This window comes from Nerophis ophidion, linkage group LG15 (assembly GCF_033978795.1).
Source record: "Nerophis ophidion isolate RoL-2023_Sa linkage group LG15, RoL_Noph_v1.0, whole genome shotgun sequence".
Lineage (NCBI taxonomy): Eukaryota > Metazoa > Chordata > Actinopteri > Syngnathiformes > Syngnathidae > Nerophis > Nerophis ophidion.
This window is the reverse complement of record NC_084625.1, coordinates 48263488-48285951: the sequence shown is the minus strand read 5'-3', so window position 1 is coordinate 48285951 and position 22464 is coordinate 48263488. Positions and strand designations below refer to the sequence as shown.

Sequence of the window (22464 nt, the reverse complement as noted above, 5' to 3'; positions counted from 1 at the left end):
TGACAGATGCTCGGGCCGACCGGAGCTGGCGGCTCGCCGCGGGGAACGTAAACGCGCTGCTTGCGGATGGCCTGCTTGGGAAAAACTTCTCTTGTAAGATTGTAAGAACACATTCATGCCCTAAAAAAAAAAACTAAGTTTGAGCTATCTAGCATTCACACACATGCACAAATCACTAAGCCTCAAGGCCTTTTTTTTTTTTTTACTCTACATCATAGACTTTGCCTGCGTTCCTTGTGGAACAAGCAGGGAGCTGAGTGACAGACACACAATATATACATATATTTTTTTAAAGACTTGTGTGTAAAAGCGTTATTGGGCGTGGGGGAGCGCTACGAGTACGACTTTAGTTGACTTTGGCTGCTTGGATTAAGGCCGTGTGGAAGACTCCACCAAAAACAACTATAAAACAGGAAATGACATTCCAACCACTAGGTCACGTTTTTAACCGCTATTAAAAAAAACACGATTGTTATTTACGTCACTTTTCACTTCAGTTGCTTATTAAAGGTAACGTAATTTTTGGACTATAAGGCGCTCTTAAAATCCTTTATTTTTCTTAAAAGTCGACATGTACGGAATAATTTTGGTTGTGCTTACCGACCTCGAAGCAATTTTATTTGGTACAATGTGTAATGATAAGTGTGACCAGTAGATGGCAGTCACACAAAAGAGATATGTGTGACCAGTAGATGGCAGTCACACATGAGATACGTGTACACTGCAATATGATGGCAGTCACACATAAGAGATGTGTGTAGACTGCAATATGATAGCAGTCACACATGAGAGATACTTGTCGACTGCAATATGAGGGCAGTCACACATAAGAGATAAGTGTGACCGGATAAGTGTGATGGCAGTCACACCTAAGAGATACATGTGACTAGTAGATGGCAGTCACAAATAAGAGATATGTGTGACCAGTCGATGGCAGTCACACATAGGAGATATGTGTGAACAGTAGTTGGCAGTCACACATGACAGATATGTGTAGACTGCAATATGACGGCAGTCACACATAGGAGATACGTGTAGACTGCAATATGATGGCAGTCACTTTTAAGAAATACGTGTGACTGGTAGATGGCAGTCACACATAAGAGGTATCTATAGACTGCAATATGATGTCAGTCACACATAAGAGATAAGTGTGACCAGTAGATGGCAGTCACACATGACAGATATGTGTAGTCTGCAATATGATGGCAGTCACACATAAGAGATACGTTAAAATTGCAATATGATGGCAGTCAGACATAAGAGATATGTGTGACCAGTAGATGGCAGTCACACGTAACAGATATCTGTAGACTGCAATATGATGGCAGTCACACATAAGAGATACGTGTAGACTGCAATATGATGGCAGTCACACATAAAAGATACGTGTAGACTGCAATATGATGGCAGTCACACATAAGAGATATGTGTAGACTGCAATATGATGGCAGTCACACATAAGAGATACGTTAAAATTGCAATATGATGGCAGTCAGACATAAGAGATATGTGTGACCAGTAGATGGCAGTCACACGTAACAGATATCTGTAGACTGCAATATGATGGCAGTCACACATAAGAGATACGTGTAGACTGCAATATGATGGCAGTCACACATAAAAGATACGTGTAGACTGCAATATGATGGCAGTCACACACAAGAGATACATGTAGACTGCCAGATGATGGCAGTCACACATAAGAGATACGTGTAGACTGCAATATGATGGCAGTCACACATAAGAGATACGTGTAGACTGCCATATGATGTAGTCACATATAAGAGATATGTGTAGACAGCAATATGATGGCAGTCACACATAAGAGATACATTTAGACTGCAATATGATGGCAGTCACACATAAGAGATACATGTAGACTGCAATATGATGGCAGTCACACACAAGAGATACATGTAGACTGCCATATGATGGCAGTCACACATAAGAGATACGTGTAGACTGCAATATGATGGCAGTCACACATAAGATACGTGTAGACTGCCATATGATGTAGTCACATATAAGAGATATGTGTAGACAGCAATATGATGGCAGTCACACATAAGAGATACGTGTAGACTGCCATATGATGGTAGTCACATATAAGACATATGTGTAGACAGCAATATGATGGCAGTCACACATAAGAGATACGTGTGACCACTTGTTGACTTGTTCCACCCCCTGGGAGGTGAGGGGAGCAGTGAGCAGCAGCAGTGGCCGCGCCCGGGAGTCATTTTTGGTGATTTAACCCCCAATTCCAACCCTTGATGCTGAGTGCCAAGCAGGGAGGTAATGGGTCATATTTGTATAGTCTTTGTTGTGACTCGGCCGGGGTTTAAACTCACAACCTACCCAAATCTGGGCGGACACTCTAACCACAAGGCCACTGAATTTGATTGCGGTGTGCGTATAAGGTACGACATATTATTTGGCAACTTTTCTTACCTTCTGGTTCTGAAAATTTGCGCGCTTCCGCCTTTGTAGTCCATGCTGACCCCGTAGTCATAAAGCTTCTTCTTTTTCTCTATCTTCTTGTTATGGGACATTCATCCTCAACTGTTGCCATTTGTAATATAAATTAGTGTCAAGTTCCTACTTATATCTGTCAGTAAACTCGCCATGGAAGCGTTAAAACATACCGGTGTAGTGAGTTGAGATTATCCACCCAAGGAACTTTAGTTATTGGAGAGTTCCGGTCGGACATTTTTTCACGGGACACATTTCCGGCCATGGATGAGGAGATGCTGCTCCGTTATTGATTGAAGTCAAGTTTGAATGTCATTAAAACAGTTAGCTAATAATAATAATAATACGACTCCTTTAATGCTCCCTTTAATTCGGTGCACCTTTTGTATGGAAATAAAGCTGACGAGACCCGCTCATCGGTATTGCGCCTTATAAGTTGGTGCACCTTTTGGTCCGGAAAATATGTTAAATAACTGAGGATTTTAGTTGCGTGTTTGCACGTGTGTGTGTGTATGTATGTATGTATGTGATCCTTACCTGTTTTCCCACAGCAGCCCAGGCGGCCCAGGCACTCTTTATGGGCCCCTAAGCCACACTTGGAGCACAGATAGCCCTGGTTGAACACACCCCTGCGGGGACATTGCAAGGACATGGATTTTACTCCAGGTTTTTATGGCAACATCATCATGCAAAAATGGAAGAATATATCGATATACTGAGGACAACTTGCACCCGGAGACACTTGAGGGCTGTCTAAAATAGCCAGTTTAAAAATAATGGCATTAGTCATGCACATGCATACCAATCAGACCCTGACGATACTTTCGGTAAAACTGTTGCCGGGTTTTGATCAAATAGATGTAACTTCTTCAAAGAAAACAGCACCTTAAAGGGGAACATTATCACAATTTCAGAAGGGGTAAAACCAATAAAAAGTCAGTTCCCAGTGGCTTATTTTATTTTTCGACATATTTATCAAAATATTACCCGACCCGGAATAACCCTAAAAAAAACCTTTAAAGTGCTCGATTTTCGTTATTTGCTTAAGCCACTGTCCATTTCCCTGTGACGTCACTTAGCGATTCCAATACAAACAATGGCGAATAGCACAGCAAGATATAGCGACATTAGCTCGGATTCAGACTCGGATTTCAGCGGCTTAAGCGATTCAACAGATTACGCATGTATTGAAACGGGTGGTTGGAGTATGGAGGCAGATAGCGAAAACGAAATTGAAGAAGAAACTAAAGCTATTGAGCGAATAGCTATTGACGCTATTCGGCCATCCATGTTTGTGTTAGCATCGACGGTAAAATGTGCAGACCAACCGATCAGGACTTTCGCATTGACACTGGATCAACTTAAATCCGTCGATTGGTGAGTGTTTGTTTGGCATTAAATGTGGGTGGAAGGAAACGCTGGATGTAAATATAGTTTCAAATGTACAGTACATACAGCTAGCCTAAATAGCATGTTAACATCGATTAGCTGGTGGTCATGCCGCGACCAAATATGTGTGATTAGCACATAAGTCAATAACATCAACAACACTCACCTTTGTGATTTCTTTAACTTTATCATTGGGAATGCATCTGCTTTGAGTGTCGCAGGGTATCCAGACATTTTTGCCATCTTTGATTGATTGATTGATTGATACTTTTATTAGTAGATTGCACAGTCCAGTACATATTCCGTACAATTGACCACTAAATGGTAACACCCGAATAAGTTTTTCAACTTGATTAAGTCGGGGTCCACGTTAATCAATTCATGGTAATGTGCCATCTTTGTTTCTAGCATCGCCGGTAAAAACCAAACGGTGGACTTTTGCATCTCTTGACACTGGAGCAACTTAAATCCGTCGATTGCTAAGTGTTTGTTTGGCATTAAATGTGGATGGAGGGAAAGGCTAAATGTAAATATAGCTATAAATGAGGCATAATGCTGCAATATGTACACACAGCTAGCCTAAATAGCATGTTAGCATCAATTAGCATGCCGTGCTAATCGATGCATATTCAACGTAAATAAACTTGAATCCGTCCCTGATCGTGTGGTTACATCCTCCGACAACACACCGACGAGGCAGGACGTCTCCAAGGTATCGGAAAACAGTCGAAAAAACGGAAAATAACAGAGCTGATTTGACTCGACGCGTCTGATGTGTGGGGGAAAATCTCGTTGAGTACCGATGTGACGTCACGTTCTGACGTCGTCGCTCAGAGAGGCATAAACAGAAAGGCGTTTAATTCGCCAAAATTCACCCATTTAGAGTTCGGAAATCGGTTGAAAAAATAAATGGTCTTTTTTCTGCAACATCAAGGTATATATTGACGCTTACATAGGTCTGGTGATAATGTTCCCATTTAAAACAGGTGGACAGCACCTTTTAGCTCGTATTTCCGAAATTGTGTACACTACTGAATTGGGGTCTTATGGCCACTTATGTGAACACTTCTACTGCCATCTGGTGGTGTCAGAAAAGTATAACATACAATGGAATTTGTAAAAAAAAAACTGTGTAAAAAGAAGAATTAGCATTGGTACTTTAACTTTTTAACATGATGACTTAATTGTACATTTATTCCACTATTGGTATGATATTGTGACGATAATGCCTGATGCGATATTGCATAACTGTTACTATCCTATATAGCACGCTGCATACAAAACACATATTGTAATATATATGGGAGGACAGGAAGTGAAAAATGGTGTTAGTAATTGCTTTGAAAACGAAAAGGGCTGGGATTAAATAAGCGAATGAGAGACAGAGAACAAGTTTTTTTAGTCATTGCATGGATATTTGAAATCAACTTAAACCACGTATACAGATGTGCTCATAAGTTTACATAACCTGGGAGAATGTATGATTTATTGGCCATTATTCAGTGAATATGAATGATAACACTTTTATGTTATCAGTCATATTCACTTGAAGAAAAATGGGCTGCATGGTCGAGTCGCCAGAAGAAAGCCATCACTCCGAATCACTTTGTTCCAGAAGTTTTGAGAATTGTCTCTGTTGTGTTTGGCGTTATGTAAGCAGGATACTTTGTGACATTTGTGCAGAAATTTGCTTTCTACCGGCGACTCGACCATGCAGCCCATGTACTGAACAAAACACACACATTTTTGTGTGTGTTTTGCTTTCTTTTGAATTGAAAAGTAGCCTTTTAATACCGCCTCTCAGCAGGATGTATACGTAAACATCAGCTCTGTGAATCCTTCCGTGAAAGAGGCCATGACTCGGCACAGTCAGGTCTTAGTTTTTTTTATTTTTTATTTTTTTTAAAAACACCAACTTTTGTAAAAGTGAAAAGAGATTCCTTTCAAGTGGTTTTGTGCCGAGCGGCTTCTTACCTGAGCAGCATGTGGCAAGAATTGCAGGAGGTGATCCTTTCAAAAGTGTGCATGTGGAACTCGTGGAAATTGTTGGCGGCATTCTCAGGACGGATGTTGGATCTGAGTCAGACAGAATTAAAGAAAGTTTGTGACAGTCGACAACTTTTTGTCTTAATAACTGTTTACTAATGCTACAGATCTGTATAACCCCGGCCCACAGGCCAAATGCAGCCCAATTTCAATGAGTAGCCTAGCCGGGCTTTCATATTGAATTTAAATATCCGGCCCACGGACCAAATGGTGCCCAATTTCAACGAGTAGCTCAGCCAGGCTTTCATATTGAATTTAAATACCCGGCTCATGGGCCAAATGCAGCCCAACTTCAATGAGTAGCCTAGCCGGGCTTTCATATTGAATTTAAATACCCCACCCATGGGCCAAATGCAGCTAAAGTTCAGAAGGTAGCCTAGCCGGGCTTTTATATTGAATTTAAATACCCGGGCCATGGCCCAACTGCAGCTAAAGTTCAGAAGGTAGCCTAGCCGGGCTTTTATATTGAATTTAAATACCCGGGCCATGGCCCAAATGCAGCCTAATTTCAATAAGTAGCCTAGCCGGGCTTTTATATTGAATTTAAATACCCGGCCAATTGGCCAAATGCAGCCCAATTTCAATGGTTAGCCTACCCGGGCTTTCATATTGAATTTAAATACCCGGCCCATTGGCCAAATGCAGCCCAATTTCAATGGTTAGCCTACCCGGGCTTTCATATTGAATTTAAATACCCGGCCCATGGGCCAAATGAAGCCTAATTTCAATGAGTAGCCTAGCCGGGCTTTCATATTGAATTAAAATACCCGAGGTTCTGACGGGAGATGTCAGAAACCATGATGTGTACTTTTCTGACAACTCAAGCACAACATTGACTTTTGTGACCCAATCCAAACAACCTTTCCTAGTCATTGTGCAGGTTAAAAATGACACATGGTCACACATAACACCGCTCACCAAACTTTGTGGGTATTATTAAAAAAATAATAATATCACCATGAACAATTTATATTTAACGCCTGTTTAAGTCCATTGCAAGGCATGATGGGAAAACTATACAAATATATATACATATAGTTACTTTGCATGTAGTCCTATGGGAAAGACTGCATATTTAGTGTGAGAATTCAGAAGGTATAACATTTATTCTTGATTATTGTTGGATAACGAGCTAAAACGTTCGAGGCTGCAGATTTCCGAGTTGATGTGTGAGGTTTATTTTGAAGTTCTTGTCACGAAGCGCCTGTCCTAAATCACAGAGAGGCTCGACTTGAAGAACCAGCCGGGCGACTTTTGACTGTTTTGACTGGGACAAAAGCAGCAGAGTACACACAAACTCACATGGCCATGCCAAACTGCTCCAGCCACTTCTTTTTCAGCTCTTTGGTCTTGAAGAAGAACTCAAAGCCATTCTGGCCCTGGTTGTGCGTGAGGTAGAATCCGTGGGACCACTGCAACGGGGAGACAAATGTGAGAGAGGCAAAGGAGGAGAGAGAGTTGGTGAAATGACACAAAGGGGATGCAGAAAGACAGATGGACGTAAAGCCATGCAGTGTGTGTGTGTGTGTGTGTGTGTGTGTGTGTGTGTGTGTGTGTGTGTGTGTGTTCCTGTATTCCTACCCTTCTTGAGACATCGACAAGGAAAAGTACCTCCCATATGGTCCCAATACGGGACAAACATTGCATCTAACAGAGAGCCAAATACTAGAGTCCGTGAACATTGCTCCAAAGTCAGGAATTTTTTTTTGTTGATTTAATGTGCATACAAAAGTAAACATTGACAGGTGCGATAACAAGTGTGTGTTAGAAATTGAAATGCTACCCTTTGGAAAAAAAATATAAAAAAATAATTAAATAAATATGTATATAGAGACATAGTGTAAAAACTTGAAGTAATTAATGAAGATTAAATACCAATTTCGAACAAAAATATATAAAATCTTTTTCTCACAATGTGTCAACTTAATTCTTCTAAAATTGGGAACAACTTCTCATATTGTTTCTGTAATATTGCAATATTTTCGCAAAAAATTATTACTATATGTAAAATTGTTATTTTATGTAAAATGATTGCTTTTTATTGCAAAATGGGGATATTTGTGATATAAAATTCTGAGTTATAACAATATTGCCAAATTTTTTTGTTGTTCTTGTGAAAAAGTTACTGTTGCTGAGTAAAATGATGACTTTTGGCATAATTTTGCAGAGTAAAATTCCGAATTCTGTAAAAATGAACAAATACGTATATAGAGATGTAGTGTAAAAATACCAATTACAAACAAAAATATATAAAAACTTTTTCTCACATGTCAACTTTTTTCTTCTGAAATTGCGAACGATTTCTCATTTTCTTTGTTTTTGTAATATTGCAATATTTTTTTGAAAAAATATTACTTTATGTAAAATTATAACTTTTAGTGCAAAATGGTGACATTTGTCATAGAAAATTGTGACTTTTAGCACAATATTGGCATTTTGTTGTTGTTGTAAAACAGTGACGTTTAGTTTTTTGGGCAAAATTATGACTTTTGGCATAACTTTGCCAAGTAAAATTCCGATTATTATTATAATATTGCCATTTTTTTTAAGTTTTCTTATAAAATTGTTACTTAAGTCGAGTAAAATTGCAATTCTAGTTATAAAACTGCCAAAATGTTAAGGTTTTCTTGCAAAATTGCGACTATTACTGACTAAATGTCCAACTTTTATCATAATATGGCACAAATGTTCAGTTTTTCTTGTAACATTTTGACTTGCATTTTTCTGGTGAAATTCCAAGTCATTTTTCACAAAAAGCTTTTTTTATGTTTGCATAGTATGTATATATTATTAATGTTGTAAATACATATCTTTATACATCTAGAAAGGGTGGTCCTATAGCGGTAGGCATTTTTCGGAGGTCTCAAGAAGGTCACAAATGCAAGAATGTGTGTGTGTGTGTGTGTGTGTGTGTGTGTGTGTGTGTGTGTGTGTGTGTGTGTGTGTGTGTGTGTGTGTGTGTGTGTGTGTGTGTGTGTGTGTGTGTGTGTGTGTGTGTGTGTGTGTGTTCCTGTATTCCTACCCTTCTTGAGACATCGACAAGGAAAAGTACCTTCCATATGGTCCCAATACGGAAAAACCATTGCATAGAGAGCCAAATACTAGAGTTCGTGAACATTGCTCCAAAGTCAGGATTTTTTTTTTTGTTGATTTAATGTGCATACAAAAGTAAACATTGTCAGGCACAATAACAAGTGTGTGTAAGAAATTGAAATGCGCCCGCTTTGGACAAAATTAATTGAAAAAATAAATTAAATAAATATAGAGACATAGTGTAATACATTAAAGTAAATAATGACGATTAAAAAAAAATTACAAACAAAAATATATAAAAACTTTTTCTCACAATGTGTCAACTTTTTTCTTCTAAAATTGGGAACAACTTCTCATATTGTTTCTGTAATATTGCAATATTTTCGCGAAAAATTATTACTATATGTAAAATTATTATTTTATGTAAAACGATTGCTTTTTATTGCGAAATAGTGATATTTGTGATATAAAATTCTGAGTTTTCACAATATTGCCAATTTGTTTTGTTGTTTTTGTGAAAAAGTTACTGTTGTTGAGTAAAATGATGACTTTTGGCATAATTTTGCAGAGTAAAATTTCGATTATTAGTGTGATATTGCCCAAATGTTTAAGTTTTCTTCTAAAAATTGGAACTTTTGTCCAGTAAAATTGCGATTCTTTTCATACAATTGCCAAAATGTTAAACTTTTATTTTTGCAAAATTGTGACGGTTATTGAGTACAATTCCAACTTTTATCATAATATTGCACAAATGTTCAGTTTTTCTTGTAACATTTTGACTTGCTTTGAGTAAAATTACGACTTTTATTAAAACACTGACAAAATCCTGTTTTTTGTTTTTTTTGTAAAATTATGACCTTTTTCTTCTGAAATTCCAACTTATTTTTCACAAAAAGCTTTTTTTATGTTTTAATAGTATTTATTAATGTTGTAAATACACATTAATATATATCTAGAAAGGGTGGTCCTAAAGAGGTAGGCATTTTTCGGCGGTCTCAAGAAGGTCTGAACGACAAGTGTGTGTGTGTGTGTGTGTGTGTGTGTGTGTGTGTGTGTGTGTGTGTGTGTGTGTGTGTGTGTGTGTGTGTGTGTGTGTGTGTTGCCTCAGGGTGTAAAAACAAGACAGGGCAGAAGGTTGGAGGGCTACACGACAGTGGAAGTAAAGAGGACAAAGGAGTGTGAGATAGATAGTTCAGCCATATCACTGCTGGCCATCACACAGCAGGAAGACACCTAAGAAGGCCTGCAAGGCTAAATGTGACTATTAGCCTTTTTGTCCACACATGCAGCATGTTTTTCCACTCATATTTTCAGTAAACAGAAGCTCGTGAGATACTATTTTCATGGCTCCGGGTAGTGATTTTCCACAAAACCCAAAAGCAGTGAAGTTGGCACGTTGCGTAAATGGTAAATAAATAAAAAAAATACAGGTCTGGCCTACAGGCAAGCCAGTATAGTACCTGCAGTCTTTTACTATGAAGCCACGCTGTTGTATCATGTGTTTTGTCAATGTCTTGCTGATATAAGCAGGGGCGTCCATGATGCAATATATGTTGCTCCAAAACCTGTATGTACCTTTCAGCATTAATGGTGCCTTCACAGGTGTGTAAGTTACCCATGCCTTGGGCACTAATACACCCCCCATACCATCACAGATGCTGGCTTTTGAACTTTGCGTTTATAACAATCGGGATGGTTCTTTTCCCCTTTGTTCCGGAGGACACGACGTCCACAGTTTCCATAAACCATGTGAAATGTGGACTCGTCAGACCACAGAACACTTTTCCAATTTGCATCAGTCCATCTTAGATGATCTCGGGCCCAGCGAAGCCGGCGGCGTTTCTGGGTGTTGTTGATAAATGGCTGTGGCTTTGTATAGGAGAGCTTTAACTTGCACTTACAGATGTAGCAACCAACTGTATTTAGTGACAGTGGTTTTCTGGAGTGTTCCTGTGCCAATGTGGTGATATCCGTTAGAGACTGATGTCGGTTTTTGATACAGTGCCGTCTGAGGGATCGAAGGTCACGGTCATTCAATGTTGGTTTCCGGCCATGCCACTTACGTGGAGTGATTTCTCCAGATTCTCTGAACCTTTTGGTGATATTATGGACTGTAGATGTTGAAATCCCTAAATTTCTTGCAATTGCACTTTGAAAATTGCAATTTGAAATGTGGACTCGTCAGACCACAGAACACTTTTCCGCTTTGCATCAGTCCATCTCGGATGAGCTCGAGGCCCAGCGAAGCCGGCGGCGTTTCTGGGTGTTGTTGATAAATGGCTTTGGCTTTGCATTGTAGAGTTTTAACTTGCACTTAATAATAATACTAATAATGGATTAGATTTATATCGCGCTTTTCTATTGTTATATACTCAAAGCGCTCACAGAGAAGTGGGAACCCATCATTCATTCACACCTGGTGGTGGTAAGCTACATCAGTAACCACAGCTGCCCTGGGGTAGACTGACGGAAGCGTGGCTGCCAGTTTGCGCCTACGGCCCCTCCGACCACCACCAACCATTCATTCACCAGTGTGAGCGGCACCGGGGGCAAAGGGTGAAGTGTCCTGCCCAAGGACACAACGGCAACGACTTTGATGTCAATAAGTGGGAAGCGAACCTGCAACCCTCAGGTTCCTGGCACGGCCGCTCTACCCACTACGCCATGCCGCCCCATACACAGATGTACCGACAAACTGGAGTTACTGAGAGTGGTTTTCCGAAGTGTTCCTGAGCCCATGTGGTGATATCCTTTACACACTGATGTCACTTTTTTGATGCAGGGATCGAAGGTCTGTAATATCATCGCTTACGTGCAGTCATTTCTCCAGATTCTCTGAACCTTTCGGTGATATAACGGACTGTAGATGGTGAAATCCCTAAATTCCTTGCAATAGCTTGTTGACAAATGTAGTTCTTTAACTGTTGGACAATTTGCTCAGGCGTTTTCTGACAAAGTGGGGACCCTCGCCCCGTCCTTGTTTGTGAATGACTGAGCATTTCATGAAAGCTGCTTTTATACCCAATCACGGCACCCACCTGTTCCCAATTAGCCTGCTCACCTGTGGGGTGTTCCTAATAAGCATTTGATGAGCATCAAATTCCAAATGAGCTCTTATTTGCAAAAAACAACAAAGTTTTCCAGTTTGAATGTCAAATATCTTGTCTTTACAGTCCATTTAATCGAATATAAGTTTGAAAAGGATTCGCCAATCACCGCATTCTGTTTTTATTTACCATTTACACGAGGTGCCAACTTTGCCAGATCCGCGGAGCAAACAGCAAATAAAAGCCCAACTCCGTAATTACCTTAGAAGAGTAAGACAAATAGGCGTGTTGTTAACACAAAAGACAAGCTGACATGATTTCTTGGCCGACAAGAAAAATCAGACAAGCGTGCAACGCCAGAAAAGGTCAACAACACCCAATTTGTTCAACACGGCCGCACCTGCCGGCGTCATCGCCGTCCACATGTTTGACGTTTTTTTTTTTTTTCCCAGGACGCACGCATGCATTCACGTACCTTGCGGTTCTCCTTGTCCGACGTGGGGTTGTTGGTGATCTTGAAGAGGTGCAAGTCAATCACGTCTTTCATCTCGTAGTTGTCGCCTCGCCGCTTGCAGACAATGACCGCCGCATCGAACAGGAATATATGCCTAGGGTTCCAAAAAAATAATAAATAAATAAGATGCACCATAAAGTGACTTCTAGGAAAACAAATATATATGAAGATGAATATTATGATGTATTGTTTGGGGATTTTATGGTATGTACATGAATGTTAGCCCTCGGCTGTATTCTGCTGCTTTGCAGTGTGATAAAACCACGCTAAATGTTGTCAGTGCAATAATAAATGGCTGCAGGTGTTGCATTAAATGGACAAATGTTGGGCCATGGCGGTAGAAATGCAAGAAAATATTGTGCATCACCCTTTAGCAGCTATTTACCGGATTTTTTCCGACAATAAAGCGCACTAAATATCCTCTCGAGAGACAGTGAGCCTTATAACCCGGTGCAGCTAATAGACGGAATATTTTTGGTTGTGCTTACCGACCTCGACGCTATTTTATTCGGTACATGGTGATATGATAAGTGTGACCAGTAGATGGCAGCCAGACATAAGAGATACGTGTGGACTGCAATATGACTCAAGTAAACAAACAAAATTGTTTGTTAAATTGAAATTAAAGAATATCACGCATGGCCCTCAAAAGTCTAAATGTTTTAGTACGACTTTGGTAAGCTATGTACAAATATGCATTAATCCGCTCCTAGGTACGTCACACATTGGACGGGTTAGTAAGTATGAATAGTTTTAGTTATATTGTAAAACTTACAAATGTCAGTAAAATAATGTAAAAATGTCAAATATCGTGTTCTCTTAAATTTGTGTGCATACCGACGTCAAAGCTATTTTACTTAGTACATGGTGAAAGGATAAGTGTGACCAGTAGATGGCAACCACACATAAGAGATACGTGTGGACTGCAATATAACTCGGGTAAACAACACCAATATTTTAAATATTTCATTAAAATTAAAGGACATTACGCACAGCCCTCAAAAATATATCAATAATGTTTCAGTACGACTTTGTAAGCTATGAACAAATATACATTACATTGCTCCTACATACATCACACATTGGACGGGTTAGTATGTATGAATAGTTTTAGTTACATTGTAAAACCTACAAACATCGGTAAAATATGTAAAAATTTCAAATATAGTGTTCTCTTAAATTTTTTTGTATACTGACGTCAAAGCTATTTAACTTAGTACATGGTGAAATGATAAGTGTGACCAGGAGATGGCAGCCACACATAAGAGATACGTGTGGACTGCAATATGACTCGGGTAAACAACACCAACATTTTATATATTTCATTAACATTAAAGGACATTACGTACAGCCCTCAAAAATATATCAATAATGTTTTAGTACGACTTTGTAAGCTATGAACAAACATGCAATCAATCGCTCCTACATACATCACACATTGGACGGGTTAGTAAGTTTGAATACTTTTGGTTATATTGTAAAACTAACAAACGTTGGTAAAATAATGTAAAAATGTAAAATTTAGTGTTCACTTAAATTTTTGTGCATACCAACCACGAAGCTATTTTATTTGGTACATGGTGAAATGATAAGTGTGACCAGGAGATGGCAGGCATACATAAGAGATACGTGTGGACTGCAATATGACTTAAGTAAACAACAACAAAAATTGTACGTTCCATTGAAATTAAAGAACATTACGCACAGCGCTCAAAAGTCCATCAAAATGTTTTAGTATGACTTTGGTAAGCAATGAACAAATATGTATTTAATCGCTCCTACGTACGTCACACATTGGACGGGTTAGTAAGAATGAATAGTTTTAGATACATTGTAAAACTTACAAACGTCGGTAAAACATGTAAAATAATGTAAAAAATGTTGTGCATACCGACGTCAAAGCTATTTAACTTAGTACATGGTGAAATGATAAGTGTGACCAGTAGATGGCAGTCACACATAAGAGATACGTGTGAACTGCAATATGACTTAAGTAAACAACAACAACAATTGTACGTTCCATTGAAATTAACGAACATTACGCACGGCGCTCAAAAATCCATCAAAATGTTTTAGTACGACTTTGGTAAGCAATGAACAAATATGCATTCAATCGCTCCTACGTACGTCACACATTGAACGGGTGAGTAAGTGTGAATAGTTTTAGTTATATTGTAAAACTTACAAACGTTAGTGAAATATGTAAAATAATGTAAAATATAGTGTTCTTGAATTTTTGTGCATACCGACCAAGAAGCTAATTTATTTGGTACATGGTGAAATGATAAGTTTGACCAGTCGATGGCAGTCACACATGAGAGATACGTGTGGACTGCAATATGACTCAAGTAAACAACACCAACATTTTATATATTTCATTAAAATTAAAGAACATTACGCACAACCCTCAAATATATATCAAAGGCAGAGAATATTTATCTTTTCTTAAGAGGGTTTTTTTTCTTCAATTTTAACATTTTCATTTCAAACTATTATACATATATATTTGATATATATAATATACATTTTATATATATTATATGTTTTATGTTTTAGTTTTAATAACTCAAATTATGTGATTCAAATAAAATAAAAAATGTACATAATGGAATCCAAATTACAATAAATTTGACCCCAAAAAAAAAAAAACATGACAAAAAAAATGTTTTGTTTGTTTTGGACAAAAGTCGGAAAGGTTTAGGGAAAAAAACCTTTCCGGGTTAATTGACACTATAAACAACTCCATTGCTGTTTATAGAAGAAGGCTTAAAACCCTTCTTTTTAAAAAAATAAAACTTTTTTTAGATATAGCTATTGGGCTGTTCTAGTTTTTATTTTTATTTTTTATTATCTTTTTATTTTTATTTTATTTGTACTTATTTTTTATGGTTTTTTTTTAATACACTGTAGCAGTTTTAGGTTGTTTACTAAATGTAAAGTGCTTTTTACCCCAAAAATTATATATATATATTAAGAAGTCTCACCTGTCCTGTTTCGCTCGTTTGTCCACCGAGGACACCCGCACTTCGCCGTCCCCTTTGGGTCTCCCGTAGTTACTCAGAGGTTGGTTCTTGGGAGGAAAAACACGACGTAAAGAAGAAACACGTTGAAGAAAACGAAGCAGGGGGAGTGTCTTTGCCGGCAGCTCACCAGGTTTTCAATGGATTTCTGATACTGGTCTATTTCCCGCAGCGTCTCGTTGTCTCTCTTGACTTCATTGACGTACTGGGCCAAGTCCTGCACACGGCAATTACACAGGGAAAAAATGATCACAACCTAGTAAACTTGTTAAAAGCTCCTATATAGTGTTTCACATAGCAGGAACCTCTTAAACAGCTCCTATTTAAGTTGATCCTTCCTTGTCGAGACAATATCGTTTCATTGGACTACAGAAGCTGGAGCCTTTTGACACGCACTACTTTGTGGACGCCATCACGTCTATCAATAAATAGCCCTTTTTACCTCACGCTCTTAACTCGTTCATCTGCATCCTAAAAGTCACAACAACCCACTGCTTCTTCCACAAAGTATCGCTTGTCACCGCGTGACGGCATGTAAGGGTTGTGGGGATAACGAGGTATGGGTGTATGAATCTAGCCCATCAGAGTAAGTCCAGAGTACTAGTACTATTGTTAAGAGCTCCGATATAGTGTTTCACATAGCAGGAACCTCTTAAACAGCTCCTATTTAAGTTGATCCTTCCTTGTCGGGACATTATTGTTTCATTGGACTACAGAAGCTGGAGCCGTTTGACGCTAAACCTGATACGCTCTACTTTGTGGACGCCATCAGCTCTATCAATAAATAGCCCTTTTTACCCTTACGCTCCGACTTCGTTCAACTGCAGCCTAAAAATCACAACAACATGTGTGTGTACGTATGTATGTATGTATATATATATATATATATATATATATATATATATATATATATATATATATATATATATATATATATATATATATATATACAAACCTCATTTCCATATGAGTTGGGAACTCGTGTTAGATATAAATATAAACCGAATACAATGATTTGCAAATCATTTTCAACCCATATTCAGTTGAATATGCTACAAAAGAAAATATATTTGATGTTCAAACTGATAAAAAAAAAAATGCAAATAATCATTAACTTCAGAATGTGATGCCAGCAACACGTGACAAACAAGTTGGGAAAGGTGGCAATAAATACTGATAAAGTTGAGGAATGCTCATCAAACACTTATTTGGAACATCCCACAGGTGTGAAGGCTAATTGGGAACAAGTGGGTGCCGTGATTGGGTATAAAAGCAGCTTCCATGAAATGCTAAGTAATTCACAAAAAAGGATGGGGTGAGGGTCACCACTTTCTATGCAAATTGTCGAACAGTTTTTTAGAACATTTTTTAACGAGCTATTGCAAGGAATTTAGGGATTTTACCATCTACGGTCCGTAAAATCATCAAAAAGTTCAGAGAATCTGGAGAAATCACTGCACGTAAGCGATGATATTATGGAATTTTGATCCCTCAGGCGGTACTGCATCAACAACCAACATCAGTGTGTAAAGGATATCCCCACATGGGCTCAGAAACACTCCATAAAACCACTGTCAGTAACTACAGTTGGTCGCTACATCTTAAAACTCTACTATGCAAAGCCAAACCCATTTATCAACAATATCCTAAAAAGGCTGGGCCCGAGCTCATCTGAGATGGACTGATGCAAAGTGGAAAGGTGTTCTATGGTCTGAAGAGTCCACATTTCAAATTATATTTGGAAACAGAGGACGTGGTTACCTCCAGAACAAAGAGGAAAATAACCATTCGGATTGTTATAGGCACAAAGTTCAAAAGCCAGCATCTGTGATGGTATGGGGGTGCATTAGTGCCCAAGGCATGGGTAACTTACACGTCTGTGAAGGCACCATTAATGATGAATGGTACATACAGGTTTTGGAACAACATATGTTGTCATCCAAGGATCGTTATCATGGACACCCCTGCTTATTTCAGCAAGACAATGCCAAGCCACATGTTACAACAGCGTGTTTTCGGAGTAAAAGAGTGCGGGTACTTTCCTGGCCCGCCTGCAGTCCAGACATGTCTTCCATCGCAAATGTGTGGCGCATTATGAAGCGTAAAATACGACAGCGGAGACCCCGGACTGTTGAACCACTGAAGCTCTACATAAAACAAGAATGGGAAAGAATTCCACTTTCAAAGCTTCAACAATTAGTTTCCTCAGTTCCCAAACGTTTATTGAGTGTTGTTAAAAGAAAAGGTGATGTAACACAGTGGTGAACATGCCCTTTCCCAACTACTTTGGCACGTGTTGCGGCCATGAAATGTTAAGTTAATTATTATTTGCAAAAAAAAATAAAGTTTATGAGTTTGAACATCAAATATGTTGTCTTTGTAGTGCATTCAATTGAATGTGGTTTGAAAAGGATTTTCAAATCATTGTAATCCGTTTGTATTTACATCAAACACAATTTCCCAACTCATGTGGAAACGGGGTATATATAGGTGTAGGTATGGGAAATATCACAAGACTACTTCATCTCTACAGAACTGTTTACATGATTGAGAGATCGGTAACTTTTACCGTTCAAAGTGCCATTTTGGACCCGTGTCACAAAGCGAAGAAGACATTAGATGATGTAAACATTCTCAAGTATGTCTGCCGGCGGTCACCCAGTTATTAAGTATTAAGGCGTGCTATGAAGCCTTTGCCTTTGACGCCTTCTACAACAAGTACAATTTACTTGCAAGTCCACCAATATGTTGTGTGTGGCTTCCACTGACACATGCACACGACTGCAAGGCATACTGGGTGATACAAAGTACACTAATTGTTGTGATGTAAACAATTTTGACACTCTTACTAATATGCGCCACGCTGTGAAGCCACACCAAAAAAGAATGACAAACACATTTCGGGAGAACATCCTCACAGTAACACAACATAAACGCAACACAACAAATACCCAGAACCCTTTGCATCCATGACATTTCCTGACTATATTATACACCCCACTAGCAGCAACCCCCCACCCCCCCGGCGGGGTTGGGGGCGCGGGGGTGTTGAAGGTGTCAAAGGCAATGGCTTCACAGCACGCCCTTATTCGCGTTATCTGAATGAGCACCATCGGATATTCGCGAGAACGTTAGAGGCTCCCATTGTCTTCTTTACTCTGTGACACGGGTCAAACTAGCTCTTTTAGGGGTAAAAGTCGCTGACTCCGAATATATAACAACGGGCGAGCGGTTGCGGTTCTGATTAAATGTTGGTTCGGGTGGATGACGACTTTAGTGATGCGGTTGCGGATGATATAATTGCCTATCCACGCATCTCTAGTACATATACATATGTACTAGAGATGGGAAAAGTGGCAATAAATACTGACAAAAGTTGAGGAATGCTCATCAAACACTTATTTGGAACATCCAACAGTTGTGCAGACTAATTGGGAACAGGTGGGTGCCATGATTGGGTATAAAAGTAGCTTCCCAAAAAATGCTCGGTCTTTCACAAGAAAGGATGGGGCGAGGTACACCCCTTTGTCCACAATTGCGTGAGCAAATAGTCAAACAGTTTAAGAACAACGTTTCTCAAAGTGCAATTGCAAGAAATTTAGGGATTTCAACATCTACAGTCCTTAATATCATCAAAAGGTTCAGAGAATCTGGAGAAATCACTCCACGTAAGCGGCATGGCCGGAAACCAACATTGAATGACTGTGGCCTTCGATCCCTCAGACAGCACTGTATCAAAAAACTGACATGAATACCTAAAGGATATCACCACATGGGCTCAGGGACACTTGAGAAAACCACTGTCACAAAATTCAGTTCGTCGCTACATCTGTTAGTGCAAGTTAAAGCTCTACTATGCGAAGCCAAAGCCATTTATCAACAACATCCAGAAACGCCGCCGGCTTCTCTGGTCCCGAGATCATCTAAGATGGACTGATGCAAAGTATTTACATCCATATATATAAAGTATTTACATAAATATATATATATATATATAAAGTATTTACATAAATATATATATATATATATGTATATATATAGGTATGTGTGTGTGTATATATATACATACACACACACATATACATACATATACATATGTATATATATGTGTATATATATATATATATATATATATATATATATATATATATATATATATATATATATATATATACATGGTTACTTTGCATTCAGTTGGCTTTTGTTTGTTTCTAAAGGGGACCACAAAAAATTGGCTTTATTGGCTTTATTTTAACAAAATATTTTAAGGTACATTAAACATATGTTTCCTATTACTTTACATTAGTATATACTGTTGGCCTCAAGACCAATATTGTACTTTAGAGAGAACATTCTTAAAAAAATGAACCGAAAATGTTATTTCGTCTCGTACGGCTAATTTTGAAAGTGTATTACGTTTCCTAAATCACAACCTTTGTTTTTCCAAAACAAACCCACGTTATGCAAGTTGTCATAAAAATAAAAAGATGTCTACCTTCATGGCGTCCAAAGCCTTCCGCAGGTTGCTCTTGTCTCCGGCATCATGGGTGTGTTTAACCAGCTCCTGTTGGAGGCAAAACTTTCAAAAGTTAGACAAAAAAAAATAAAAAATGTTGAAAAAGCCCCACGGGATTGCATGGCTTTTCATAAAAGTAAACACAGATTTGCATAGTTGAATTTGGAGAATGTGTCAAATAGAAATCCCCCCCCAAAAAATGCCGTGCAGCAGGTCTGCAACCCACACAAGAAGCTTTAGGATCGAGATATGAAATGGAAAAGGTGATTGCAAAGGAAAGCCATCAGGGTGAAAACAGTGTATCTGAAATTGCTTGCCGGCATAAACAAGACATGAGACGGGATAAGGAGCCATACCACGCGTGTCGACACCAAAGTGCAGATATGTGCCCTCGCTTGGCACGGCTCAAATCCCCGGTGTCGGTCGAGCTCGACCGGGGCGTTGTTATCGCCGGCGAGATGGCAGAGTTGTGTTTATCCCGCCTTGCTTCCGCGCCTCCGCAGAGGGACGGGACGAGAGTGGTGGGCACGTACGCCGATAATAACTGAACTCGAGAGGCGGCATCGTGAGACGGGTGAGGAACAGGAAACACTTGCAGGTCAGTTATTAGAGATCTCGGCTCACGTTGTCAGGTCCGGTTCACCAAATCTAAGTACAACCCCCGTTTCCATATGAGTTGGGAAATTGTGTTAGATTTAAATATAAACGGAATACAATGACAAAGAAGTTGGGAAAAATGGCAATAAATACTGATAAAGTTGAGGAATGCTCATCAAACGCTTATTTGGAACATCTCACAGGTGTACAATCACTTGTCCATATGGTTATAGTTCTGTACAGTTCCTTTTTCTTATCCTGCACTACCATGACCTAATGCAGCGAATTTTTTTGTGCTGTAAAGTTCAAAGTTAAATGACAATAAAAATGAAGTCTAAGTCTAAGTGTGCAGGCTAATTGGGAACAGGTGTGTGCCAGGATTGGGTATAAAAACAGCTTCCCAAAAAATGATGTTCAAACTGATAAAACATTTTTATTTATTATTCAGTTGGATTAAAAAAGCAAGAAGGTGCAGATATACATAAATAGATTACTGTACATATATATTGTACAGAACAGAGAAAATGTGGACTGGAATTGAGCGACGTGGGCATTTTCTATATGAAAAAGTGGAATGGATTGGATACTGACGCACTGAAGGGGCTCGCTGCCTTACGCTATGAAGTGAGGGGAAACTGAGTGAATACTGACAGGTTATATGATTATTTATTTTAAACTCTTATTTTCGGGCCACTTTAAAATGAATATTTCGGCATTTATTTATAAAAAAAAAAAAAAAAAAAAAAATATATATATACAGTATTTATAACGCCAAATTATTTAGGGGGGCTTAAGAATATTTTAGGGGGGGGGGGCTTGAGCCCCCTGAAAATAGGCCTAGTGACGCCCCTGGCGAAGGACGAACACTATTTGGTAGAGTGGCCGTGCCAGCAACTCAAGGGTTGCAGGTTCGATTCCCGCTTCCGCCATTCTAGTCACTGCCGTTGTGTCCTTGGGCAAGGCACTTTACCCACCTGCTCCCAGTGCCACCCACACTGGTTTGAATGTAACTTAGATGTTGGGTTTCACTATGTAAAGCGCTTTGAGTCACTAGAGAAAAGCGCTATATAAATATAATTCACTTCACTTCACTTCAACTATAACCATATGGACAAGTGATTGTACACCTGTGAGACGTTCCAAATAAGCGTTTGATGAGCATTCCTCAGCGTTATCAGTATTTATCGCCACCTTTCCCAACTTCTTTGTCACATGTTGCTGGCATCAAATTCTAAAGTTAATGATTATTTGCAACAAAAAAAAAATGTTAATCAGTTTGAACATCAAATATGTTGTCTTTGTAGCATATTCAACTGAATATGAGTTGAAAAGGATTTGCAAATCATTGTATTCCGTTTATATTTACATCGAACACAAATTTCCCAACTCATATGGAAACGGGGTTTGTAAATATAAAAGGAATACAATGATTTGCAAATCCTTTTCAACCCATATTCAGTTGAATATGCTACAAAGACAACATATTTAATGTTGAAACTGATAAACATTTTTATTTTTTTAAATAATCATCCATCCATCCATTTCTACCGCTTATTCCCTTTTTTGGGTCGCGGGGGGCGCTGGTGCCTATCTCAGCTACAATCGGGCGGAAGGCGGTGTACACCCTGGACAAGTCGCCACCTCATCGCAGGGCCAACACAGATAGACAGACAACATTCACACACTTTAGAAACATTTTGTTTTTTGTTGCAAATAATCATTAACTTTAGAATTGGATGCCAGCAACACGTGACAAAGAAGTTGGGAAAATGGCAATAAATACTGATAAAGTTGAGGAATGCTCATCAAACGCTTATTTGGAACATC

The 22464-nt window shown here is 38.8% G+C and overlaps 1 protein-coding gene across 2 annotated transcripts in view; it reads right to left on the bottom strand.

The window, feature by feature from the left end:
- LOC133569749 (guanine nucleotide exchange factor VAV3) overlaps nucleotides 1-22464 on the bottom strand; it is a 219862-nt gene that overhangs the window by 62552 nt on the left and 134846 nt on the right. For both annotated transcript variants that reach the window (XM_061922308.1, XM_061922309.1), the window contains 7 exons: nucleotides 20020-20088; nucleotides 15655-15741; nucleotides 15489-15574; nucleotides 12466-12598; nucleotides 7213-7322; nucleotides 5839-5940; nucleotides 3013-3104 (listed from right to left, as the gene is read on the bottom strand). In XM_061922308.1, coding sequence (XP_061778292.1) covers nucleotides 3013-3104; nucleotides 5839-5940; nucleotides 7213-7322; nucleotides 12466-12598; nucleotides 15489-15574; nucleotides 15655-15741; nucleotides 20020-20088 — 679 coding nt within the window. The remainder of the gene's footprint in view (nucleotides 1-3012; nucleotides 3105-5838; nucleotides 5941-7212; nucleotides 7323-12465; nucleotides 12599-15488; nucleotides 15575-15654; nucleotides 15742-20019; nucleotides 20089-22464) is intronic.